We start from the raw sequence: 27995 nt of genomic DNA, 5'->3' as shown, positions 1-27995 counted from the left end.
CTTATGTGAAGTTTAAAGCTCAGAGACGAGCTAACCTTGTTGTGATTGTGTATTATGCGCCCACAAATGAAGCAGACGACTTAGCGAAAGACAACTCTTGGAATCAGTTGAGCAGCTTGGTATCCAGTTTCAAACAAAGGGAGAGAGTCTGCCTCGTCGGAGACTTCAATGCGAAACCTGGTCAACAATCAGATGTCAACATGCCTTGCCGAGGCCCCTTTGGAATGAGCGAGGAGAATGATAACTCAGAAAAATTGTTGTCCTTTTGTGTCTCTCATGACCTGTTGATTGGTGGAACCTGGTTTCGACACCGGTTAGTGCGCCGGTATACATTTAACCCACCTGACCAACAGATGCGAAAGAAGATGTTAGATCATATCTTATTCGGTTCGAGGCACAGGAGTTGTTTGCACAACGTTAGGACAAGGAGGGGAAAGATCACTCTCACCGATCACGAAATGGTCATTGCCGAAGTGCGATTCAAAGTAGTGGCACATAAGCCACGCAGTCAACCGAAAGTCTGCTCTACCAAGTTGCGCGATGAAGTCACGCGTGACGCTTTCTGCGCAGAAGTGAAACGCTATCTTGATGAGAGCGATATTGTTGAAGGCGTAGAACAATCTTGGGCAAATTTTTGAACGGCTCCTAATGCAGCGGCAACAAAACTACTCATCCCCGAAAAGCGTGTGCACAAACCCTGGATTACAGTTGAAACGCTGGCTTTGATTAGGAAACGGGCCGAGTTACAGTTGAGGAAGCATAGTAGCGTGGAGGCGCTGCTAGTGTTCTCTAACTGCTGCAAAGAAGTACGAAAAACGTTAAGATCTGACAAAAGACAGTGGTTGAAAGACAAAGGTGAAACAATACAAGATCACTCAGACAAAGGTGACCTGAAAGAAGTGTTTGGGGAGTCAAAACAGTTATGCCGGAAGTGGAGTCCTCATATAAGTAAACTAGTTTCAACCACAGGCGAGCCCCTGAAAACAAAAGAAGAAAGGTTGGAACGTTGGACCGAGCACTTTAAGCATCTGTTAAATCCAACCACGACAAGCGGCAACTCTGTATTGAGCATAGTGGAAGCATCCGAGAGTCTTGAAATAGACCTAGGTCCAATTCGGTTTGATGAAGTTCTAAATGCCGTGCGTAAATTGAAAAACGGTAAAGCAAGTGGACCAGACGATATTTCTGCCGAAATGCTACAGTCGCACTTTGGAATCGCTGAATGGCTTTGGGACATTGTCAACAAGTGCTGGACTGAAGAAAATCTTCCACAAGACTGGAAGTTAGCAGAAGTTGTCCCGCTATACAAAAGCAAAGGAAAAAAATCTGAGTGTGGGAACTATCGCGGAATTTCACTGCTCTCGGTACCTGGAAATGTTTATGCGTCAATCATCCTGAATAGATGCAAAGATGCACTTGATCAAGTGCTCAGAGAAGAACAATGCGGATTCCGAAAAAGTAGGGGCTGCACTGACCAATTGTTTGCGTTGAGGCAAATACTAGAGAAATGCATGGCCTTCCAATTGGACGTCAGTTTTTGATTCATTGACTTCCGCGCTGCATTCGATTCGGTGGACCGCGAGATGATGTACAAGATAATGAAACATTACGGGCTCCCACAAAAAGTTGTGAATGTCATCCGCAACAGTTACGAAGGCTTCAAGTGCTGCGTCAAGACAGAAGGCGAGAAGGGCCAGATGTTCGACGTAAAAACTGGTGTTCGCCAGGGTGATGTATGGTCGCCTATTCTCTTTGGCCTTGTGATAAACTATGTGTTGGCAAATTCAGTTCAAGGAGGAATCGACATTGGACGCTGTGTTGCTGATCTTGACTTCGCCGATGATGTTGCCCTATTGGGCGTCTCTGATTCCGAAGTTCAAGCAAATCTACATAGAATTGAATCTTTAGCCGAAGCTGTTGGCCTAATGATCAATGTTGGGAAGACAAAGAATATGGGTGTTAATGGCGAAAAACCCGGAGCCAGTGTACCCATTGCTCAAAGGAACCTGGAAGTTCTTACAGGAGACCGCAAAGGCCGTTTTGGGACTCTCATTGAGGCCGAAAACCAATCCCGACTACTCATTGGCAGAGAGGTGCTGGTGGGCAAGAAGAAGAATGCGGGCTTTTTCGAGACACTAGCTGGTGAGAAACTGAGTCTGAAAAGTTCAGCGGAGGCTGAGCTTGTGACAGTTAGCAGCGACGAGAGGTCAGTGGTTGCTGATCTAGTGTCTACGGCGAATAACAGATCATCTGCGGTCTCTGATGACGATAGTTGTGTATGTTCAGGTTGTAAACGTCGCTTCGACACTGCAAGGGGCTGCAAAGTGCATGAAGCCAGATTCTGCAAGTCTAAGAATTCGAAGACGGTCGAAGACAGCGCGTCAAAGTTTGTTGGGCTAGAGAAAAGCCTCACTTGTCAGAAGTGCACTAGGAAATTTGCAACTGTGAAAGGCCGACGAATTCACGAGTCACGATACTGCGGCAAAGAAAAGGCTGGAAGATCTCGAAATTTCTCCTGCAATGTCCACGATCAAGATGGAGTGGAGTTCGAAAATGTAGAAGCTTTCAAGTATCTCGGTTCTTTCGTGAGCTTGCAACATGGTGACCTAAAGGAAATCAGTGTCAAGCTGGCGGAAGGGAGACAGCGATTTGCGAGCTTTCAGAAGCTTTGGAAGAGCAAACAACTTAGTATTCCCCTTAAATGCAAATTATACAGAGCTCTCGTGTTATCAGTGGTCTTATATAGCTCTGAAACGTGGACCATGAATAAATCAACGCAACGGAAACTTGAGAGCTTTCACACCAGTTGTCTGCGAAGGATACTATGTTTTTCATATCTGGAGAGGGTGACAAATGAAGAAGTACTGGCTAGATCACGTATGTCGACACTTTCTGCAATGATCATGATTAAACGGTTGAAATGGTTTGGCCATATCCTGAGGATGAATGACGATCGTCTAGCGCTCCGAGCCTTCACCTGGGAGCCGACAGAAAAATATCGATATGCTAAATGAGCTCCAGGGGGTCAACGCAAGACGTGGATGGATCAACTTGAAGAAGATTGCTCAAGGAACAACATGAGCTACATCACCTTACGACAGAAAGCGAAAAGAGAGTCTAAATCCCGCTTCAACAGTTTTGTGGAACAGCATTTCCTGGATTAAATAAACCCAGATAAGCTCAAAATATATGCATTTTATTAACTTGTTTGTACTTATTGTCATTGTTACTTTATTTCTTTATGGAATTTAAGTGTTCAAAAAGTAGTAGTAGTATTGGTAGTAATATTGGTAGTAGTAGTACTAGTAGTATTAATAGTAGTAGTAGTAGTAGTAGTAGTAGTAGTAGTAGTAGTAGTAGTAGTAGTAGTAGTAGTAGTAGTAGTATTAGTAGTAGTGTAGTGGTCTTAGTAGTTGTACTAGTAGTAGTAGTAGTAGTAATAGTAGTAGTAGTAGCAAAAGTAATAATAGTGGTGGTTGTAGTATTAGTAATAGTTGTGGAAAACTTAATTGCTTCATGAGTTATTATATATCAAAGTAAACCAGAATAAACACCTAATTTCATTATGATCAAACGTTCCATTAATAAAAGCAAGTAAAAGGGTTTTAAGTTTACTCTTAAAAAGACAGGAGTCCATAAAAACAATTGAGATTCGTATAATTTTGAACTAAACTTCCCAGTCTTACTGCTCTAAACAAAAAATTATTTTCAAATATAGGTTTCTTGCTATTCAGTTTCAAAATGGGTTTGGACGAGCTTCGGAAGCGTAGACTATATTGAATTTATATGATTTGCATAACACTTAAGTCATATCTGCCCTTCAATTTTCGGCTCATCAGTGTAAGATCATTGAACTGCTGCATGCAGCAAATCGGCAGTAATATACACCTCAAAATTCTTTCTCGATTCGAGCTGGCTGAGCAAATCTACTTGGAAATTTAATTTGCATACTCTCTGATTTCGTTAGTTCGGCACAAGAGGGAGACCAAATATCAGATCCGTAATGGAAAATTGACAAAGAGAATGATTTGAACATTGTTCACTTGGTTTGAGGAGGTAAGTCAAGGCGAACATTTTTTGAGTGATGTCAGAAAATGAAAACATAAATCAAGTCTTCTCAATATCTGGACGTTCAATTTAGGTTTTTCAGAAACACCAATACATAAATTTTCGACTGTATTCGCCGGCTGAACTATTTCATACCCAATATTTAAAGAGAAGCAGTCCCTGGTCTCTCCAAACGATAAAAACGGAGTTTTTGTAATATTAAACAGCATTGAATTTATCTTGTCCCAATTTAAATAGGACTGCATATCGTTTTTAAACTCTGCAAATCTTTATTTAATGCTTTCTCATCGTCAGCAAAGCGAAAAAACTTGACACACAAGCACAAGGTAGGTCATTATTGAATACTAGAAAAAATTGGTTCCAAATTCGAACCCTGTGGAACTCCACGTCTAACGGAGGCCAATGAAGATAACCAATTTTCAGGCTTGACACACTGTTCTCTGTTCGGTAAATGCGAAGCTAGCAACCTTAATAGTACTCCATCAATTCCAAAGCTTCCCAATTTGCTTAAATGTGTTGATTGCTGAAAACAATCAATAGCTTTGCTGAAATCTAGATTCAGGCAAAACACATCTTCATCTTTGTCATGAAGTTTCATTTTAATCGAGATACAAAATAGTTTGAGTTATTTTTGAGTGTCTTTCTTTTCTTAAATCCGAATTGAAGAACAGATAATCTTTTTCTGAATAAAGATATAATGCATTAATCAGAATTCGTTCAAACACTGGGGACAATTTACCTGAGTTACTACTTGGACGGCAAGTCAGAAAACACCATCTGGAACCCGTTTATAAAATTGGTATAATCATTGCTTTTTTCCATAATTTTAGATAGGTCGAAATTTCATAAATGCTTTGAAAAAAATTCATGACATGCTAATTAAATTATCTGTAGCCATCCGGAACAAGTCACCTATTACTTCTTCAAAACTTCAAAAAGTCATCAAAAAACCAACGGCAGGTTGATAGACTGTCATAAAGAAATAAGCATTAAAAACATTCGCAATGAACGCGTACCCATCATGCATTATACTTTCTGATCTCATTTCAGTAGATTTTGAACGTAGTAATAGTACCCTCCCGTACGTTTCGTTGAATTAAGCTAATACTCGAGCATTTTATTTTGTCAACTGAAAGGTTTTCTGGAAGTTTATTTGTAGAAACCTAACTCCATGATTCAAGCGATTGCACCTGATGTTTTTGTTGCCACTGCTGGATCTGCAGAATCAAGACAAAAACTTTTTTCAACTATTAGCAAAAAATATCCCTATAGGAAAAGCTACAAAGCCAAAAAACAATTCCTTTATCGATTAAGTACACAATTTTAAAACGGTAATCTGTATATTTGTTTTCAGAACGCACAATTAAAAGCAACGATATTGTGTTTGCTTTGATGAAACAGTGGCATATGATGTCATACCGACACCAGACATATTCTGTTCCGCTTCGTTTATTATTAGAGGTTTTAAAAGCAAAAATCTAATACTTTAATATATCTAAAAATCACCAATCACTAATAACACTGATTTTCTAAACGACTCTGAAATACTATTTACATCTACAGCAGCATGATTTAAAATGTTTTTAAATTTGATGGTTTCAACATAAAAGTACTTCAAAATTCTAAGTCTGTTGAAGAATAAAATGCAATAATTGCACAAAATGGTTTCACTCAATGTCTAGATGGTATTACAAGAGTAACAGGTACCACCACAATGTTATTTAATCACGTGTTTTGTTATGAAAGAGTTAATTCTGTTGAATGATATATTAATTTTCAAATCATTACTGATCATTATGAAACTAATGCACGTTTTTATTGGTCAACTAAAAATGAAGTTAAAAATATGACAATCAGGCGCTATCCCCTTTTGAACAATTAGAATGCACTTAATGGTTTTTAAAACATACTATAATCTGAAATGACTAGTTTTCAGTACAATAACTGTCTTCTGGATTGTACATAGAACCTAATTAGAATTAAGTAAGAAATGATAGACGATAGTGCTGTAATTGAAAAAAGAAAATAAAACAAAAAAGTTTCCTTGAGTGAAAAAAATTTTTTTGAAAATCGTATAACAAAAAAACTGTGCTTTCAAAAACTTATAAAGTGTCCAGATTCTAAAAAACGAACCAAATTTGTAATTCTTAGAAATAAAGTAAGCAGTTTTCTCCGCTTAAAAAAACAGTATCTTGGTGAAGAACTCAAAGACCTATTACTATTAAACTCTAAGCGATTATTTTACAAACAGATAAGCTCTACTAGTGAAGAAAAGCAAAGATGACACAATATTGTTTGCAAATAAACATGGAAATGCCTATGAAATTGATCACGACGCCTCTGATTGCATAAATTAATGTTTTTTTTCCATTGAAAAAAATATTAATAGTTCGGTAGAAACAACAAAAATTATAAGTGGATAATCTAAATTCTACTTATCCTTTCGATTGTACCTATACAGAAGTTTTCAATTTATTGCAACTTTCTGTTATTAATAGTGGAACTGGGTTGGATAGAATTTCTGCTAATTTTCTAAAACTTTATGCAAATATTGTTGCGAAACCTATCTCATATTTAGTTACAAGTCTGTCGTTTACAAAAAGCCTTTTTGCCTGACTGCTTGAAACACGCAACAATTACTCCAATTTTTAAAGCCAGATTAAAACGGAAAGTTGAGTATTATTGACCAATTGTTTTGCACAATTTTTGAATGGGCAATGTTCAACCGTCCCTACATCTTTCTAAAAGATGGAAAATCGTTATATAAAAGAAACCTTCGTTTCCAACACTAACGCTCTACAACTGACGCCCTGATATATATTACAGAAAGCATTCGTTTTGAAAAATTCTAAGTCTGTTGAAGAATACAATGCAATAATTGCACAATGTGGTTTCACTCAATGTCTAGATGGTATTACAAGAGTAACAGGTACCACCACAATGTTAATTAATCACGTGTTTTGTTATGAAAGAGTTAATTCTGTTGAATGATATATTAATTTTCAAAGCATTACTGATCATTATGAAATTAATGCACGTTTTTATTGGTCAACTAAAAATGAAGTTAAAAATATGACAATCAGACGCTATCCTTTTCTGAACAATTAGAATGCACTTAATGGTTTTTAAAACATACTAGAATCTGAAATGACTAGTTTTCGGTACAAAGTTTGTCTTCTGGAATGTACATAGAACCTAATTAGAATTAAGTTAGAAATGATAGACGATAGTGCTGTAATTGAAGAAAGAAAATAAAACAAAAAAGTGTCCGTGAGTGAAAAATAATTTTAAAAATCGTATTACAAAAAAACTGTGCTTTCAAAAACTTATAAAGTGTCCAAATTCTAAAAAACGAACCAAATTTGTAATTCTTAGAAATAAAGTAAGCAGTTTTCTCCGCTTAAAAAAACAGTATCTTGGTGAAGAACTCAAAGACCTATTACTATTCAACTCTAAGCGCTTATTTTACAAAAAGATAAGCTCTACTAGTGAAAAAAGCAAAGATGACACAATATTGTTTGAAAATAAACATGGAAATGCCTATGAAATTGATCACGACGCCGCTGATTGCTTAAATAAATGTTTTTTTTCCATTGAAAAAAATATTAATAGTTCGGTAGAAACAATAAAAATTATAAAAGGATAATCTAAATTCTATTTATCCTTTCGATTGTACCTATACAGAAGTTTTCAATTTATTGCAAATTTCTGTTATTAATAGAGGAACTGGGTTGGATAGAATTTCTGCTAATTTTCTAAAACTTTGTGCAAATATTGTTGCGAAACCTATCTCATATTTAGTTACAAGTCTATCGTTTACAAAAAGCCTTTTTGCCTGACTGCTTGAAACACGCAACAATTACTCCAATTTTTAAAGCCAGATTAAAACGGAAAGTTGAGTATTATTAACCAATTTTTTTGCACAATTTTTGAAAGGGCAATGTTCAACCGTCTCTACACCTTTCTAAAGGATGAAAAATCGTTATATAAAAGAGAGTTTCGTTTCCAACACTAACGCTCTACAACTGACGCCCTGATTTAAATTACAGAAAGCATTCGTTTTGTGCAAAAAAATTACCTGTTGCTCATTACTTGATATTAAGAAAGCGTATGACACTATTGATTATTATAAGTTTGTTCAAAAACTTTCTGAATATGTTGTTAGAGGAGAAGCTTTAGAATGGTTTAAATCTTATTTGACAACTGGATACTATTGCTTTAAAATAGGTGATTGCCTATCTCAGGTAGAGGTCATCATATTTGGCGTACCACAGGGTTATGTTTTAGTACCACTGTTATTATTATGTTTTACCTATAAAAACGAACAGCCACAATTTGAAGATTACTATATTAATAACAATGCTGATTAATTTATTTAACATTTTAGAGCATGTAGATATCTAACCTTAGGGTTATAGTCTGAGTAATTTACATGTTTCAAAAAAAAATTATTTTTTTCTTTATATAATTTGTTTACCCTTCTCATATGAGCGATTAGTTCCGTATATGTTCACCGATGACATAATTCTTCTTTACGAATTCAAATTCGTAAATACTTAGGCTTTGAATCGGGTGCAGAATCTTTGCAAAAACGGGTGCAGAATAGATGCCTTCTTTACGCATGTTCACCGAAGTAATTAATTGGGATTTTATTTAAAACAAATTTAATGAGAAGTTATTTTCAGATGTTCTGACATGTCGCTTATAGACGCTCTCACAGCATACTGCGAAGGAGTGGTTAGTTATGAGTTCTTGATGTGTAAAAACTTAGGGAAATAATTGTTCGATTAATTTTTGTTTGTTTCAGATTACTGGTTGCGCTGAAAAGCACAGCTGTTCAATTTTTGACGCTTTCTGTTGGTTTTGTCGGCAATGGTAAATTGTTTTAACGTTTTCAATTTGCTATTTAGCTGCCTTGAATGTTTTGAATGAAGATAAATTTCAGGATTCCTGATCCGCAAAGCTATCTTCAAAATGACGGTGTGGTCACTAACTTCGAAGAAGGGTTGCAGTTTTTGATATCAGGTTATATCCTTAAGTTTGATGTTTATTTAGACTTTTGTTTCTGTTATGTGTCGGATCTACATCTAACCTTTACGATCTACCTTAGTAATTATCAGCGTACTTTTTGTTTGACGGAAACAAAATTTCTCAACTTTTTCGTTCTTTGAGCAGGTGTGTTAAACTGGAACGAACAGGAAATTTTTACTGTCATCAAATCAACGCTGCAGGATATTGCACTGTGCAATTCCGGAGAAGTAAAATGTTTGGTTAGTTGGTTTTGATTAACTGTAGTTGAATAAGGAAATTGATTCTGATGTTAAATGGCAATTTTCAGACTCTTCTTTTGGCTGTCGTCTGCGCATTGCGTTTCAATAAGCCCAAGCAAGCCATTGACTCTGAAATTATGTTCAAAGACAAACTTAACGATTACCTCAGTGCCTTCGATGATAGAGAGTTCTTCGTCAACATGTTAGAAGCTCTTTGCTTATGTGAATCAGCTTCAGAACTCGTGGAGTCGGAAATTTTCAAAACAGTTCTTGGTAATTATACATTGGAACAGCTGTGTGAGTCAGCGGCGACGAGTATGGGAAGCCCCAATCAAACTGTATCAGCGCTGAATATGTCATCGCTAGACTTGAATAAAAGTATGGCTGTTTCTCCTGCCATTTCGAATTTTGCAAAGAAGCAGCAATCCCGACTTAGCAACGGAGGGAGGATGGATAGCTTGACGTCTGAGACAGACGAGGATAAGTAAGATTTGTTGATTAATTACTGCCCTAAGCCTCTCAACGGCTATTGTTTAGGCGCGCTTTTTACAATACCAAAAGTTTGAATTGTATTGATGAGCTGTCTTTTTACACGAAGAGGATAGTCTGTTTTCTTGAGGTTTTTTAAATTAAAACTCGAAGAGGAGTTATTGTGATATATTTTTTAATCGGTCGATTTGTGTTGAAAGAGGATGTAAAGGTCAATGCCCCACGTGCTAAGACATTAAAAAGTGGAGAGAAGAGGGAGTGGTGTTTTTATTCAGACCGGTTTTCGAATAGGGGCTGCAAAAATAATTGCTCTAAGCGAGTGAATTTTGATGAGGTGCAGATTTTTCAAAGCAGCTGAGTAATTTTAGCTCTAAATTTTTCAGCCAAGTCGTTTTGCTCAAGTATATCAACCCGTAATTGTACTTCAGGAAGTGTCTCGTCCAATAAAAATGGTAGCAAATATACGACTTTTTTATTCAATTTTTGATCTGTTTTCGTTAGTTTGCTAGTTAAGAATTTTTTTACAGTTTAATTGCTTTCGAAGAAGCAATTATTGTAAATGTGTTGATCTTTTCATGCAAAATTTTTGCTAGACCATTTTTGCGCTTTTGTTCTAGGTTTTGGGACTTCTTAAGTGACTTTTTCAAGCTTTACTTCTTCATTTTTGATTCAATTGCTCTCATTCTGAAATGAAATTTGTTGCTAACAAATTCGATCTTGAAATTTGTTGTCCAATTTTTGAAAGCTTTTCATTTGTATTCTGGTTTGATTTATCCAATTATTTGTTGCTGTTCGATGAAATTCAATGTTTGAATTATATTCAAATTTTTTATGTAACATGCACATTTTAACGTCGTGCAACTTGTTTCTCACAAGTGCCTACGTTGAATTTTTACCAAAACCTATTTTTTTGCGCTGCCTAATCTTTCGCTTAAAGAATAAAGTTTTTGGCTGTTTTTAGTTTTTTTTTAATTTTTGTTTGCATTTGATTTAATTTAATATACTTCAAATCTGAAAAATATTTTAGATTTTTTAAATATTGCATTTTTATGATTCAGTGAAATTTTGAAGAATGTTATCTCATGTATGCTTTTCCAGTGTCTTTTGTGTCTTTGAGTTAATTGGAGAGCTCTGATTTTTCAGAACTGTTCTTCCGTGACAATTAATAGCCCGATCATTTTTATTAGCCTAACCGTTTTGCTCATCTTAAATGCGTTGACTGTTTTCCAACGTTACCAGATGTGTTTCTAATAATTCACAATTTTTGGCTTTTTCAAGATTTAACAGTATCTACTGTCAAAGTTTTGTCATGTGATTTTGTAATGGTTTTTTGTTTGCTTGCTGCAATGATGTCATTGCTGAAATGTTTCTCAGTACGGCACGGGTCTAAATTTCTAATAATTACTTAAGTTAATTCTGGCGAGTCAAAAAATATAGCACTATTATTTGTTTTGTACCTCCGGTTTCTCGCCTGTGTATATTTGAACCCACCATATCCCCTGTGTCTGATCAAAAAGCGTCTGCGAAAAAATGAGGACAACCGATAACCTCGACTTCAGTTACTTCTAAAATAAGAATAACTCCGAAATCTGTGGAAATATTCTAAAGGGATGAAGAAGCCTTATTACAATTTAATTCTGGGAATATAAATTTGAAAACTTCACCGAGAATTTTGTCTAAGAACTATACCTTGCTATGAAATGTGTAAACATAGCTGGGTAATTTTCGGAAAATAGCAGCCGCTGATCCCACGTCAAAAAATGTTCTAATTTGGTCCACAGTTTCATTCGATTTAATAATTATGGTAAATTGAGCCTCGGTTTTAGTGCCCGCGCTTTTAAGTCCCGTTTTGATTTCGCTTTCTGACCTTGAACTTATTCGCGTAAATTCTATTCAGTTGGAACAGATAGTGGGTAATTCAGAAGTCAAACATGAAAGTGGTGACTTATGCAGAAAAAAACATAAGTCCTAATTGCACTATAAGTCCTGAATTACTATTCAATAAGAAGAATTTCTGACGATAGTGGCAGTATGTTTTTCATTTCTCTGATTTCGGCTTGCTCGTTTCTTTCTCTGTTGAAAATGTTCAATCTTACCATAAAAATGGTAACAGTATCTGCATATTTACTTTTTAAGACTGCAACTATTGAACTATAGCTGTTGCTTCAAAAACTAGAACACTCAGCTTTTCAATTTGCCTCCAATTCAGTTTTGGAAATGATGGCTCTCTACGTTCATAACAATTTAACAGGCTGTTTTTTAGCAGGCATGGATGTCTTATTAATTGCTCCCAAACAGAGTTTATAGCAATTGTATAGTCCTGTTGGTCTTTTTTAAATGCGATTTTTCGCTTGACCGATTTTTCGTCTGACCCATTTGACTTTTTGTCCTTAAAAACGGAATAAACAGGTAGCGCCCAGCGGGCATAAAGTTTCATTAGAGGCATTTAGCCGCATTTAGTAGTCCCTCAAGTGCTTAATGTGGTGAAACTACTGGGAAGGCCGTAGTTTAAGGTTAAACGGTCGTTTTTAGGAGTTTTGAGCCCGACATGTTGCAATTTTTTGTGTTTTTTGTCATTTTCGAATTTGTTGTTGGACCAGTCTAAAGTTGAGTTTGGTTAAAGTTGATAAAGGTCTTTTTAAAGAGATAAATACTTTTTATGACCCTTTATAAGAGCTATATGTTTTGGTACTCCAAACAAAATTCCGCAAATTTATGCTAATTTTCCCCATTTTTTTCAAGTTTTTTTATTTGAAACTTTGTCATTTTTCAAGTTTTTCAGCCCTAGATGTCAATAAACCTCCTCGGGAGTTTGATAATAGGTTACTACATAGTTTTTAGATGTAATGGAATGTTTTTCAGGATTTTAACATCACAAATTTTAACATTCATTTGATAAAATTTTCCTTATTTGTTGTTCTTATTTAGGTTTTTCAATTTTTTCGTGCTCAATTTTTTAATCACAGTTTAGGAATTTTTTTTTGATAAAACTTGAATTCTTCAAGTTTTTAAAGTTGTTGTCTTTTTTTAGGTTTCTCCAGCCTCAAGAGCCAAGGAACCTCATCTGGCTTTGGATAATAGATTACTGCATAGTTTCTAGTTGAAATGGAATGTTTTTCAAGATTATAGTATCACGAATTTTAGCAATTTTTTAAAAATTACATTTGCATTTTTTTTAATGTTTTATTTTGTCTTCCAGAAGCAGGGGCCCAAGGAACTCCTCCAGTGTTTGATAATAAGCTGCTGCATAGTTTTTAGAGTTAGTGGAATTTTATCATTTTTTCATTGACTAGAATATTTAGCGATATTTTGAAAATTATTATCATGTTTCAACTTTATGGATCTTTGAGCCAGTGAAACTATCCAAGGCTTGAAATAGGGATAGTGGATAATTTCTGGAGACAATGAAATTGTTCTGAAGATACTAATATCACGAATTTTAGTAAGATTTTGTTGAAGTTTGCAATTGTTTTTAAAATTTTTGAATGTTTTTGTCCTTTTCAGAGTTTAACGATCATTACCGGCCAACGAAAGTTTTGGAACAAAGTTTTCAAGATAAGTTACATGTCAGAACTCTAAAGACAAAAAAGGTTTTGATTGTTTTTTTTCCACTGCAAAATCTGGAAACTTTTTGTTTGAATTTTACACTTATCAGTTTTGTGCATGATTTAATTACTAACAAGGCTAGAAACTTCCAAGAGTCGAATGTCATCATGGAAAATATTCCTAGCTCTCTCTCTCTCTCTGTCGGTTTGGGCTACTTTCCTTCTCTTTCATGTTCACGTTTTATCTCTCACACTATCTCTCTCACAGTCTATCTCTCTCTCTCTCTCTCTCTCTCTCTCTCTCTCTCTCTCTCTTTCCTTAACTGTTTTGTTGATGCCGCACATCAGCTGCCATTTTGTGGCGTGATGTTGCAATCTGTTACCCTCATTAGCGCTGAATTATAATATAAATGTTTTATCATAATTGACTTAACTAGCATGTTTTAGGAAATCATTGTTAATTGCTCAAACGAAGTTTGTCGCAATTATATTAATCCTGTTTGTCTTTTTTGTGCGATTTTTGGCTTGAGCGATTTTTCGTCTAACCCATTGGACTTTTTTGCCCTTCGAAACGGGAAAACTAAGTAGATTCCATTGAGCATTAAGTTCTTTTAGAGACCTTCAGCTTACTAGTCTCCAAGTATGCGATAAACAGAAATTCATTTGGTGACTTATAATTATGGTGTGAAGGGCGGTTCTTGGAAACTGATCCCGCCCCACCCCCACATCAGCCGCCCGATCCCCACTCCTGCACATCGTCCAGGCCGTAAGGGCCCCATGCAGCCAAAGATCCCCCTCCCACAGTTGCCCCTCCCCCTGCGCTCACCTGACGCCCCTTCAATTATGCTAAATCTACCTTGACTAAATCGTGGCTAACTACTGACGGAGCCAACTGCTCGCCGGTTGTTTGAGAGCAATTCTCCCTACGTTAGTCGGTTATGTTCAATAATTTTTTCCTTGTTTTGGACTACAAAAGCGGTTTTTATCGAAAATAGAGCAATGGAACAACGAACACTGTTCTAATTCTTGAGTGGATTAGAAATCAAAGGATGTGACTGCCAAAATCTGCACTGACGAAGTAGTGAGACGAGTTCCACCGGAGCTTGTAGAACTGTTGTCATCTATACTTTAACGGTTTAGATAATGACGATGCCTCTTGGGGGTCGGGGTGGGTGCTCGGTTGGGTCATCGACTTGTCTCTTCGTGATTTGTCTTTTAGTCTCTGGTTTTTCAATTTTTTTTATTTTTTAATTCATTTGTTTGCATGTGCCCTTTTTTTCCTTGTTTGCTTGTATTCTGAATCAATATTCAAGCTTTACAACAATTACGATAATGTGCGGCAAAAGTTAGCACCAAAGTATCAAGAAATATCGATGTCGATAACAGGGTCGTTATTTTTTTAACTAAAATTTAGGGATTGTAGCACACAGCCCCTTATTCAATAAATATTTAATGTTTTCTGCTGATTTATATACTATTGTGAGGAAGCATGTAAACCGTCAACACTAATCCCAAGTTTAAAGCCAATGTAAAGGTTATGACAATTCAATTTTTCAAAAGAAAGTTCTCGAAGCACAAGGTTTTCACATAGCGAACTTGAACTTGGGAAATTGCACTACCTTTTAACATCGGATTTTCATTGGTGATGCAATGTAAAAAAATTTGCGGATTTGAATTTATAGTTGTATTGATCTAAATCATCATTACCTCTTGACAAATAAAGGTTTCCATAGTTTTGTGTGTGTGAAATTAATCTGGACAGTTTAAAAAGAGCTTCAATGTGTATATCCTGATATTAGTTCGAACCTGAAAAAGTTCTAATATTCCACGTTTAGGTCAGCTGTGTTTTCTTCCTCGATGACCAAAAGTTACAACGTACCTCCACATGTGGCGGCACTTAGTCAAACTCGCCCTAGTCAGTCATCTCCGTACACCAAGTTGGCGCAGAGGAACAAATCTATCTCTGTAAGTTGATTGTTATTATTCGATGTTTCCTTAAATTGTGTTCGACAGAATAATTTTGCGAACACTTAATGAAATCAAGGCATAGTCTGTGCACATATGTCATTTAATTTTTCAATGTTTTGAACTATACTATTGTCAGCAAAATAAAAAAAATCGGTTTCACGCTTTTTCACGCCTATTTGTTCAGCCACTATCATTTCACCCCTATTTTTTGACCCCCTATCATTTCATTCTTCCATTTCACACCTCTATTATTTCACCACGATTCTAATCATTGTAATCCTTTATATAATTGGTAATATTAACTTAGTAAAACGATCATTTGACCATGCCTCGCGGGCCATGCCTTAGCGTCCTGTGGGACTTGATATGAAACTATCACAACCGAACCTAGAATTAATTTATCTTCTTAACTATGAGAGAGCATGTTTGTAATGGCGACTGCTAATTTGCGGCGTGAAATGATACGAGATTAAGATATGCGGGGTTAAATAAATCGAGGTGGAAGCAAAAAATTAAAAGCTTTGCTTACTTTCGCCAATAGCCAAGAATAGCGAATCAACGGATTGGGAATTTTGTTTAGACTGAAATTGATTTCGTTTTAGTCCAAATACGACTTGCTGTGTCACGAGAACGATGAATTAAAAAATGATCTGAATGATATCAACAACAAATATGCAGAATGTGTCAGAGAAAACGGTAATTATATGAAATTATTTATGTGATTTAACTGCTCTTATCCGGTTCGTTTGCTCACTTGGGTGTAACAACTGTTCGGTTCGTTGAAAGGTTGTTTGAGGCCTTCATTGTTTCGAATGCTTATGGAGTGCGATTGTATATCTCCTATTGCTTTTGAGATTATGCGGGGTTCTTTTAATTTTTAATAGCCGCACAGCGATAGCTGGGGCTATTATTGGCCTTCTCTTGGTTTTTTTTTACAATTCAAAGAATTTGAATTGTATTGGGGCGCTGTCTTTTTACGACTCGAAGGGGAGTATTGGAGAAGTCCTTTTTTTTAATCAATTTGATTTTTGAAGCGGGAAACGCGTGAAAAAATTTTGAGTGATTTTGGGGCTGAACAGAAGTTAAGAGCGGAGCGAAAAGAGAGTGGTGTTTGTTCATACCGCTGTTTTTGAGAGAGCGAGAAATTGATGTGTGAAAAAGTTTTCTCTAAGCGAGCAAAATTTTTTTATTCACGTGCGGCATTTTAAAGCATTTTTTTTTTCATTTATTTTGGTTAAGAGGTTTGGTTATGATTTTGTTTTAATTTTAGACTGGTTTCGGTAGTGGTTTGAAGGTTTCTGGAAATTCATATGAATTTTATGATAATTCGGAGGTTTTTAATGTATTTTGCTGATTTTCGGGCTAATTTTTGCGGTTTTTTGGCGATTATTTTGTTTTACTGGCTCAAATGGGTATTTGAGGAAACCCCTTCTACTTGAGCAATTTTATGATAACATTTGGTTACAGTTTTGTGGGTAAGAATCATTTTTTTGTTGAGAAATATGACAAAAAAAATGGCGAAAAATGGAACTATTTTTCTTAATTTTTTTGCAGTTTTTCGGTTTTTTTTCTGTTTTTAGCTAAGTTTCTTTGCCTATTATGACTTGCCTATTGTTTTGCGAGCATCTGGATACCCTATTGTCTGAAGGGAATGTTTCTTTGGATTTATATATTTTTGAAATATTGAAAAATTTAGTAACTTTTTCCAGTTTTTTAGTGAAAGTTGTTTTTAAAAGCTATTTTTTTCATAATTTTAGCCTAAAGTATTTTTTCAAAATTCACATAAGTGGTTTTTGTAAGTATTAGTTGTTTTGAAGAAGTTATTTTGGCAGAGATAGTTTTTTCGGTGTCTCAATTTATAACAAAATTTGATCAGATTTTTAATCATTTTTTAACAGATTTGGTTTTATTGTTTTTACTTTTTTGTTTGATGACTTGTTTTCAAGATAATCATAAATTAGTGAAGGCACGTTTTGTTTGATGAGTAGTTGGATGGCGTTTGAATGGATTCTCACTTCGAGTTGTTTCCGGAATTCTTCCGACTATGTTTTTTTTTAGATCTGTTCACACATTTTCATGATTTTTGAAGTCAAATTGGAGTAGTGATTTTGGTCACGCCGAAACAGGAAGTGGAGCGAAAAAGCGAGTGGTTTTGCGGCGTGACTTTTTTTCGCTCCAAATTTAAAGTAGTGAGAAAACGGTGTTTGAACAAAAATTCGCTTTCTCGCTAGTGGTTTTTTGTTCACATGCGGCAATTTGACGTTGATTTTTACTATTTTTTCGTTTTTTGGAATGGATTTTTTTCTAAATGGTTTTTCCAATCCATTCATAGTCCGTTCTAGGTCTAGTTTTCTGTTTAGTCAATGAAAATTCTTTGAATTGTACGTCAGGACTTGTCCTGCTATGTTTTTTTATTTCGTCGTCATGATTTTTGTTACGACCATATGACGTCACAGCCACTTTTTGTTCATTCTTTCATGCAATTTCAACTGAATTGCATGTGTGACGTCATTTTTTGCTCTTAGTGGAGCGAGCTTTTTTGTTCATGTGCGTGATTAAATTTTTGGTCTGTCTTTTTTATTGTTTTTCTTAGACTGCCGATCTACGAATCTATTGCGGCTATTTTCTGGCAATCTGCCAGCTATGTTTTTTAATAGTCGGCGTGGGTTACAACAAAGCAACGGCTGAGGCAATTGATATTTGGAAGGAAAAACATCGTTGAAATTCAGAAGTACTACGCATTTTATTTTTTATTTTCAAAATTCCGTAAAGTCTGAAGCCGTGGTGCATCACAGGAGTGTGCACCCACAAGGTATAGTTTCTGAATCAATATCAATTACCTGAAAAACTGAAAATTTCGTTTTTTTTTAAATCTTAAAGATCAACTTCACAGTGGAACGATAAACTGAAGATGTGAGCAATGTTTTTCCCCTGTTCGTTGATGTTTAATAGCCGCCCTCATCTTCTCAGCCGGCTATTATAGCGCTCCTATTTTTTTTTTACTTCGTCGAATAAAAAAATGTTTCGCTTTACCTCATTTTGCCGCCTTTTCAACATTTTGCGTGAAATCTTTTTGACTTCTCTAGGCTAGTTTCTCTCTTCTCTCATTCTGCTAAAAGTGATTTTGAACATCAGTTGCTCAGCAAAGCAATTCAAAATGAACAGTCAGTATAAAAAATTGAAGTCAGAAATAGAAACGGGATAAACCCATAAAGCCCAATTTTAGATGCCCGCTATTTGAACGTCGGTCCTATAAGTATTAGTTACCTCTCTCTAATGCTGATTGTTATTGATAGTAGCCCCTGTAGCCTCTCTCTAAGAAACAGAAGTATGTTCCAACTACGAAATGCCATCAAAATAAATCGGACTTAAAAAAATGTTTTTGTACGAAAATCTTTTTTTTTCAATATCTTCTGTTATTTCAATCCCAGTCATGCTTATTGGAATCAACGGCGGCTATTTTCCGGCAATCTGTCGGGTATGTTTTACTCTTTCCAAGCCAATTTTGGGAGCAATCATGCGTCTTTCCCATTATAGCCCGCGCTCCCCATTTTGATATAATTATGGGAAAGACCCGCAATAATTTGTTTTGTGTGGTCTTTAACGACTCGAGAGCAGTTTCGGTTTTCAACGATTTTTAAAGCTGAAACATTTGTTCGACTTGAACTTAAGATTCTTTTTGAACACCCCGTCACCAAAACCACAGCCTATCTAATCCCTCTTCCACAATTGTGAGAAAAGCTGCGTATTTATACTTGCTCGTGACCTATGTTTGAAGCACTTACTTTAGTCGTGTCTTTGTTTTTTGCAAAATTTTCGTTTTACAGCTTTGACTTCCGATTGACTTCTTAGTCCTTCACTTTTTAGTTTTTGCTTGATCGAAATGCTTTTCTTATTCACAGTTTCAAGCAGTTGAACTCAATTGTTAGAAATTTATTACTAGTCAAAAAATTGTTTCATTCTATTTCTGAGTGGTTTACAATTACCTCTAGTGACGCAGCCAGCCTCTAACTGAAGCATGAAACAAGCTACAAAATCGAGCTGCGACACACTTTCACGAGAAATTATCTTCCGCCGATTTGTTATTAATTGCTCTCGAACAAAGTTTGAAGCAATTATTGCAAAAGCGGGTCTGTTTTTATGCAAAATGTCAAGTGACTTTTTTGTTCTGCGTGATCTAAATTTCTCTTGCATTCAAAAGTGTCAACTGCTGAACGCAACTGGCGACAGTTCTCTACTAAAATTCAAATGAAAAGTGCGCCAGAGTTAGTATGATTTTTAATAGCTGCGTCAGCAATTCCAGGCGGCTATTATTGCGCTCCTAATTTTTTTTAATCGTCTAACAGATTTTTGTTTTGTCTTACCCTGACTTCTTGGAATTGACTTTTTCAATGACTTCTACTGCTTTGCAGTTAAAATTTGTGTTCGTGACGTCATTTCTACTTTTAGGTCAATTGCTTGACTTACCTCATTCAAAAAATGACTTCTGAACTCACTTATGGAACTTTCAATTTTATGAACATTTACTAGTTAAAAATCAAAATCAATAGTGCGCATCTAAGTAGCGCCAAACTTATATGCCCTAATTCTTGAGTATTAGAGTCTGGTCAATCTGTATCTTATTTCTTTAGTTGTTTCAATTGTTTCAATCATTGTTGGCCACAAGCGTCTATCGCGGCTATTTTCCGGCAAACTTTTAAATTTGATTAGTGAGTAAGTGGTATATAGTAGCTAGCCTCTAATGAAGTCATTTAAAACCCCCTAAGGTAATTTAGTCACCCCCTCCCCCACTGAAGCAGGCTGCAAAAGATTCGAGCTCCCACTAGTGGTTAGAGAGCAATTCTTCCGACGTTAGTCGGTTGTGTTCTATCTATAACTTTATCCATATACATTTCGTTTTCGAATTTTTCTTGTTTTTATCTGGATGGTTGTTCTGATCTGTCTGTTTGATTCTATGGTTTAATGTTCACACTTCAAATTGTTTTGGCTTTGTTCATTTCTGAAGTTGGGCACCAAGTTTTTTGCCATGTCAGTTGAAGTGGTTCAGTAAAACAATAAAAGATGTGAGTCCTTTTCCCCACTTTTTTTCCAATTTACTGCCAAATTGCTTACCTGCTAGTTATTCACTAACATATCAAAACCCATCAGTCGTTCGATCCGTTTTTTCAAAAGTTTTAAGATTTTTTTGAAACGGGGCCAGCTGATAACAGTAGGAACATATACAAATCAACAGATGCACTACCAAAATTGCTAATTTTTTTTTTTTACAAAGTTTATAGATTTTCAAAAAAAGCAATTCTTGAGCCAGGATGAAAAATTTTTTTGACAAGCCGTAGAGTAGTGGTTTGTAAACTAAATGACGGTTGTAGAAGCCAACCAAATGTTCACGCATATTCGCAGTTTTCGGTCAAATTGTTTAAAGGTCATTTGCATCGCAAAGTTCAACGGCCACTGAATAGGTTTTTTGGCGTTAAAAGTTATTTCAAAAGAGCTGTGACCAGATAGCTCAACGTTAAAAATTGATTATTGCCGTTTCCGAGAATTAAAAAGATGAAATTTTGAAACCTATGCTGGAAAGTTTCATTTTTACATTTTCAGAAGTCAGCTTTTACTATAGGTTGAGGCTCTCAAAGTTGAAGGTAGTATTCGGAAAAGTAAACAGCTAATTTTTGTAATTTAATATTTAGTATAATGTTAACCATTTAAATTTAAACTCATCGGCTGCCCATTTTGGATTTAGTCAAAATTTTACAAGTTATTCACTGAAACTGTGTAATTGCTCTCAAACGAAGTTTGTAGCAATTATAATAGTCCTGTCGGTCTTCATGCGATTTTTCGCTTGACCGAATTTTTTTTTCTGTCGCTTTTGACTTTTCGTCCTCAAAAAGGGGATAAACAGGTAGCGCCCAGAGGACATTAAGTGCTCTTAGAGCCTCTCAGCTCTGTTTCAGCTCAAACTGTTTCGGAGACTTATACTTATGTTGTGAAGGGCGGTTCTTAGAGGTTGACGACACCCCCACTGTTGACCCCCCCTTTTGCGCCAACCCCCCACAGCGCTGTTGCCCCCCAGCTCACTGTTGCCCAACCCCCTCCCTATCAGACCCCCGGTGTACACCCCAAGAAACCTCCTCTAGGGTTTTATATAAGGTTACTGCATAGTCTCTAGTGGTAGTGGAATGGTTTTAACATTTTAACGTCACGATTTTTAGACTTTTTTGACAAAACGTGCAAATTTTTCCATTTTTTTTACTTTTTTTCATTATCCACTTCTTTTCAGACGCAGGGGTCAGAAAACGTCCTTAAAGGTTTGATAATAAGTTACTGAAACAGTTTTATTTGCTATGGAATAGCTTTCAATTTTTTAATATGACAAATTTTTTCAATTTTTATAAAACTTGCTTTTTTTCAAGTTTTGTTGGTTTTTAGGTTTCTCCAGTCTCAAGACTCGAGAAACCTCCTCCAGGGTTCAAAAGTAGGTATTGTATGATTTCTAAGTGCAATGAATTGTTTTTTCCAGGTTTCAACACCACGAATTTCAGCATTTTTTTTCTGACAAAACTTGCAATTTTCAAATTTTTTTTAACATTTATTGTCAGTTTATTTGTCATTATTGGCATTTATTCAGGTTTTTCAGCCTAACAGAAAATCTCCATCAGAGTTTGATAATGAGTTACTAAAAAATGTTTGTTGGCCATGGATTATTTATCACAAATTATAGCAGTTTTTTTGCAACTTCTAATTTTTTAAGTTTTGAATCATTTTCTTGGTTTCGACAACCTCAACAGCCAAATAAACTCCTCTAGAATTTGAGATTAGGTTATTGCATAGCTTCTAGATTTAATGGAAGGTTTTTCAATATTTTAAGATCAATTTTTAAAATTATTTGCAATTTTTTTAAAGTTTTTCGAATCTTTTTGACTTTTTAATCTTTTTTCCCCATCACCAGCGTCCTAGGGACCTCTTCTAAGGCTTTATGAAAAGCTGTCAATTAGTTTCTAGATTCATGGAATTGTTATCAATTTTTAAATGACTCCAGCTTTAGCACTTTCTTGATAAAATTTAATTTTAAATTTTTGAAAAATTATCATGTTCCAAGTTTATGGATGTTTTTGAGCCAGTAAAACTAATTAAAGCTTGAAATATTGATACTGGATAGTCTCTTGAGGCAATGACATGGTGTTGAAGTATTTAGTTCTTGAATTTTAGCAATATTTTGTTAAAATTTGCTATTGTTTTCAAAATTTTTGAGTGTTTTTGTCCTTTTCTGAGTTTAACTATCATTACTGGCCGATGAAGTTTTTCAAGTCTTGCAGATGGGTTACTTGACATAACTCAGGAGAGAAAAAATAGTTTTGAACATTTTCACTGCGAAATCTGGAAGCTTTTCTTTTAAATTTTGCAATATTTTGCAAATTTTTTAAATATCAGTTTTCTATTTGATTTGTTTACTAACAAAGCTAGAAAACCAAAGTTAAGAGTCGAATCAAGCTAGCGCTAGCTTCAATAAACCGTGGCTTGCTATTGACGAAGCTAGCCGCTCGCCGGTCGTGAGAGCAATTCGCCCGACGTTAGTCGGTTATGTTTTGAGGGGGATAATTTCATGGTGTTAAGGTCTGTTCGTAATCATAAATTTGACCCCCCTCCCCTCCCTTAATCTAGCATTGAGAGCAATTCGGCCGACGTTAGTCAGTTATTTTTTTGATATTCAAATACTTAGTTTTAAGCCAATGTGGATTTAGTGGTGTCGGCGTATTCTAATGAGAGATCCTAGTTTCCTATTGTTTAACTAAGAATTTCTATTTTTCAGCCAATCTAAAAAAGCAGGTGTCTAACTTCTGTCGCGAGCTCATGGATTGCCAGGATGAGAAAAAGGAGCTGATTGAGCGAGTTCAAATACTGGACAACGAGCAAGCAGGGTAATTAACCGATTTGTCGTTAATAAATGGGGGAGCTAATTTTTCCGTTCAATTTAAATTATCAAATCCATAAAAATCAAGTAAAGCACAAACGAGACTCAAATAAGGATAGAGTGCGTGAGATTTTATAGTTTTCTATTGTTACAATAAATTTAAATTGTTGTATAGATTCAAGGAAATGGTAGAAAAGTTGCAAGCTGATGACCGAAGAATGAATGACGAAATAGTTGATTTGACCGCAAGGTTACGGAAGATCAATTCTCAGCTAGATGAAACTCAAAATGAGAGACATTCGTTGGTAAGCATTTGTAATCAGTCATTGGAGCAAATTGTTCTTGGTGGATTTTATGACCTCTAAGCAGAAGTGAATAGTTAGTTTTAATAAGGATTTTAAATGGTTTAGTTAAATGTGAAAAGGCAATGAGTCAAAAAATTTATAGATGATATTTTTATTGATAATTAGATCGACTATTCAGGTAGCGAGAAGGCATAGTAATGCGCTCATATATCACGTTACGGCTCTTTTCATTTGATATCTTAGATTTGTTTCGAAACAATAGACAATATATAATAAAATTCGGCTGCTTTTCATTTTGTATGCAATTCAAGAAACAGTGGAAGCTAGAAAATTTGAACCAAGATTGAACATAAAATAAAGCTGTTTTAGTTATCTGCACCTATCATGCTTTCAAGCAGAATTCCCGTAACAATTGTTGTTAGAACGAGCATTAAGAAAATTTCTTTTAAGGAGCGTCGATTGGCTCACGCTTCAAAGGAAGCATCTGAAATCTCGGAGCTATACAACTCTGAACGTGAGCAGTGGATCTTAGAACAAGATGGCCACGTGAAAAAGGTGAAAGGACTGGAAGAAGCGCTCTCAGAAGTATCAAACTATAAGCGACAATTAGCAAAAGAACTGGAACAAGTGAAAGGTTTGTGAATGTTTGTTACGTACCTCACCTTTAAAAAATTCGTAGTTAAAGAAATATTTGCACTTCGACTACTGTCATTAATGTCACAACAATTGACCAGCTACAGTGCCATTTCAATCCGACCTTTTTATCACAATTTTTGAATCCTGTTTTTCCAAATGGGATAAAAACACCAATTTCTTCTAAGAAACACGAGGAAAAATGGGGAACAATGTATCCATGTAATGGTGCCAACCCTTTCTTTGAAACTTTTTTTGAGACTTCTGAAAACCCCGTTGCTAGAACGCAAAAAAAAATTAGGACCAAAGAACGTAATTACAATAAAAAATAAATCGTGGCAGACACGAGCTCAGAAGATTGATATCACGAAAGCTTTATTGATTCAACAGTTCGAAAAGAAATCCTGATGCTGAAAGATATCCACAATAATTTTTGCTCTTCAGTTTTTGTTTAATAGCCGCCATCAGCCTCTCAAAGGCTATTATTTAGGCGCTCTCCTTTTTACAATTCAAAGAATTTGAATTGTATTGGGGTGCTGTCTTTTCAACGAGTCGAAGAGGAGTGTTGGAGAAGTCCTTTTTAATTGCTCTCAAACGAAGTTTGTAGCAATTATATTAGTCCTGTCGGTCTTTATGCGATTTTTCGCTTGACCGATTTTTCGTCTGACGCTTTTGACTTCTCGTCCTCAAAAACGGGATAAACAGGTAGCGCCCAGCGGGCACTAAATGATCTTAGAGCCTTTCAGCTCTGTTTCAGCTCAAACTGTTTTGGAGACTTATGCTTATGGTGTGAAGGGCAGCAGTTCCTAGAGGTTGAAGACCCCTCCACTGTTGACCCCCCACTATGCCCCCCCCCCCGCTGTTACCCCCACCCAACTGTTGCCCACCAACCCCCCCTCGCCTCATCAGCCCTCAGTGTACCCCCCGTTTTGAGCTACTGACGAACAACTGATCGCTAAAATTACGCAAATTTATACTATTTTGCAATTTTTTTCAAGCTGTTTCAAAATTCTTGATTTTTTTGAAGTTTTAATAATAGGTTACTGCATAGTTTCTAGTGGTAATGGAATTGTTTTAACATCACCAATTTTAGCATTTTTTTGACAATTTTGCCATTTCTTTTTCAATGTTGACATTTTTAATCATTATTCAGGTCTTTTAGCCGCAAGTGTCAGAAAAACCTCCGTTAGGGTCTGATAATAAGTTACTGGAAAATTTTTGTTTGTCATGGATCAATTTTCCACTTTTTAGTATCACAAGTTTTTCGAAATTTTTTTTCGTTTTTTTGTAGGTTTCTAGCCTCAAGAGCCTCGGAACTTCCTCTAGGGTTTGATATTGTGTCATTGCATTACTTATAGTTGTAATGGAATGTTTTTCAAGACTTTAATGTGACACGAGTTTAAGCAATTTTTTAAAATATTTTCATTTCATATTTTTGATTTTTTCCCCCTGCACCAGGGGACATGGGACCTCCTCCAAGGTTTGATAATAATCTGCTGCATGGTCTCTAGAGTTATTGGAATGGCAGTCAATATCTTTTATGACTTATATTCATAATATTTTTTGGATAAAATTTAAAAAATTTTTCAAATTTTTCTGAAGATTTTATGTTGTATCATTTTCAAGTTAATGGATCTTAATGAGCCAGTGAAACTATTTCAGGCTTGAAACAGGGATACTGGATAGTCGCTTGAGACAATGAAATGATTTTAAGATGTTGTTATCTTCAATTTTAGCAAGATTTTTGTTAAAATTTGCAATTTCCAAATTTTTTTGTCCTTTTCTGAGTTTAAGGACCATTAGTGGCCAACGAACGTTTTTAAGTCTCGGAGGTGGGTTACTTGACAAACTTTTGAGGCGCAAAATGGCGTTAAACTTTTTTACTGCAAATTTGAAAACTTAGAAGAGGGCTAGGAAACTAGAAGTGTCAGAGTCTAATCCCATCATGGAAATCATTCCTATCTCTTTTTCACTGTAGCTTAGGGTTTCTTTCCTTCTCTTTCTCGTTTGCGTTTTATCCTTCGCTCTCTCACTCTATCTCTCTCTCTCTCTCTCTCTCTCTCTGATGCCGCACTTCAGCTGCCTTTGTGGCGTCATGTCATCATCTCATCTCTGATCCTCATTAACAATAGGTTTTTTGTAGAAATGTTTTTATCATGCATGACTTAACAGGCACTTCTTAGGAAATCTTTGTAAATTTTTCTCAGGCAATTTGTAGCAAATATTTTAATCCTGTTTCCCTTTTATGCAATTTTTCGTCTGTCCGATTTGACTTTCGTCTTCAGAAACGGGATAAAGAGGTAGCGCCCAGTTTGCACTAAGTTGTCTTTGAGCCGTTCACCCCACTAGTCTTCAAGTATGCTATTAACAGACACTGTTTTGAAGACTTATGGTGTGAAGGGCTGTTCGTAAAAATTGATTCCACACCCCACCCACCCACCGCCCCAATATCAGTCCCCCCAATCCACGTTTGCACCCCCGCTGCGGTGCACCACGCTGCGCTCACCTTACACCTTACACCCCTTATTTAATCTAAAGCTAGCCTCTCTAAACCATAGCTAGCTACTGAAAAAGCCAACCGCTCGCCGGTCGTTTGAGAGTAATTCGCCCGACGGTAGTCGGTTATGTTTTAATCACTTTCGTTCGAGTGAATTTTGAAGCAGGAAATCAACTGCTTTAAAAATTTGGGTGCTGAACAAAATTGAAGAGTGGAACAATAATTGTGTTTTTTTGTTCATTCCGCTGTTTTCGAGAGAGCGACAAATTGAGGTGTGAAAAAAAATCTGTAAGCGAGTGAAATTTTGTGTTCACGTGCGGCTTTCTAGAAATCTTTTTTTGATTTGGAAGTTTGATTATGATATTGTATTGTTTTATGATTTGTTTTGATAGTGGTTTGTAAGTTTCTGGTCATTGATATGAATTTTATACTATTTTTCAGGTTTTTCAGCTATTTTGCTGAATTTTAAGCTAATTTTAGCTTTTTTTGTTGTGTTTTACTGCTTTGTATGGGCTTTAAATGGACGCATATGATTTTTTAGATACCAAGTGATTAGTTTTATTAGTATTAAACGATTTTTTGTTACGGAAATTGACAATGAGTGGAGAATTTTTGAATTGTTTTTCCTAGTTTTTTGTTTTCTAATCTTAGAAAAGTTTTTTAGCCTATTTTACTTCCTTATTGTTTTGGTGACTTTTAATGCTCTATTTGCCCCCATGAACGCTGTTTGGATCTATGCTGGCTTGAAAAAAAATTGCAAAAATTTTTTAAAGATTGTTCCAAGTTGTTTTAAATGCCTTTTGTTCTCCCAAGTTTTTATAGCCTTTTGGGACGCCTATAGTCCAATTTGGTTGTTATTTTGCTGCATGTTGGTGGTTATGTTTTGAGTCGTTTTGTAAAGATAATTGAGAAATCTTTAATTCAGATTTCAGTGAAAATTCCTGATTTTGCTTATTTTTGCTTAAATCTTCTGATGGTGTGCTTTTTGCTACTTTTTTCTGTTCCAGCTAATAGGAGCTTTTCTGGAGGTGTCGTTGGCTTTGATCGACAATGTTTGGTGGACGCTTGACCAGAGTATGGTTTTAAACGTTTTTCAAGAAAATGATTTGGTTTCAGCATAATGGCAGTTGATCCATAATTTGTGGCTAATTTTGTTGCAATTTTACAGAGCATGTTTTTGATTTTCTTCTGTTTGTTTTTGTTTCCTTTCTCTTACCTCCGCCTTCTCTTATTATTAATTTTGTGATGGGGTTTTCAATTTGCAGTGGTTCAACGATTTAAAACTAAACGTATCGCATGGGTTTTCGCCAA

The 27995-nt window shown here is 35.7% G+C and overlaps 1 protein-coding gene across 2 annotated transcripts in view; it reads left to right on the top strand.

Moving 5' to 3' along the window:
* Positions 1–27995, top strand: part of LOC142342736 (uncharacterized) — a 467082-nt gene that overhangs the window by 386159 nt on the left and 52928 nt on the right. For both annotated transcript variants that reach the window (XM_075394258.1, XM_075394257.1), the window contains exons 2-11: positions 8754–8805; positions 8876–8943; positions 9014–9093; positions 9244–9338; positions 9407–9822; positions 15208–15337; positions 15943–16036; positions 23148–23256; positions 23425–23554; positions 24005–24188. In XM_075394258.1, coding sequence (XP_075250373.1) covers positions 8764–8805; positions 8876–8943; positions 9014–9093; positions 9244–9338; positions 9407–9822; positions 15208–15337; positions 15943–16036; positions 23148–23256; positions 23425–23554; positions 24005–24188 — 1348 coding nt within the window. In that variant the 5' untranslated portion in view covers positions 8754–8763. The remainder of the gene's footprint in view (positions 1–8753; positions 8806–8875; positions 8944–9013; positions 9094–9243; positions 9339–9406; positions 9823–15207; positions 15338–15942; positions 16037–23147; positions 23257–23424; positions 23555–24004; positions 24189–27995) is intronic.

This window comes from Convolutriloba macropyga, chromosome 7 (genome assembly GCF_964194025.1).
Source record: "Convolutriloba macropyga chromosome 7, txConMacr16.3, whole genome shotgun sequence".
Classification (NCBI taxonomy): domain Eukaryota; kingdom Metazoa; phylum Xenacoelomorpha; order Acoela; family Convolutidae; genus Convolutriloba; species Convolutriloba macropyga.
Note: the sequence above shows the minus strand (reverse complement) of the source record. Positions and strands in the feature narration are given on the sequence as shown.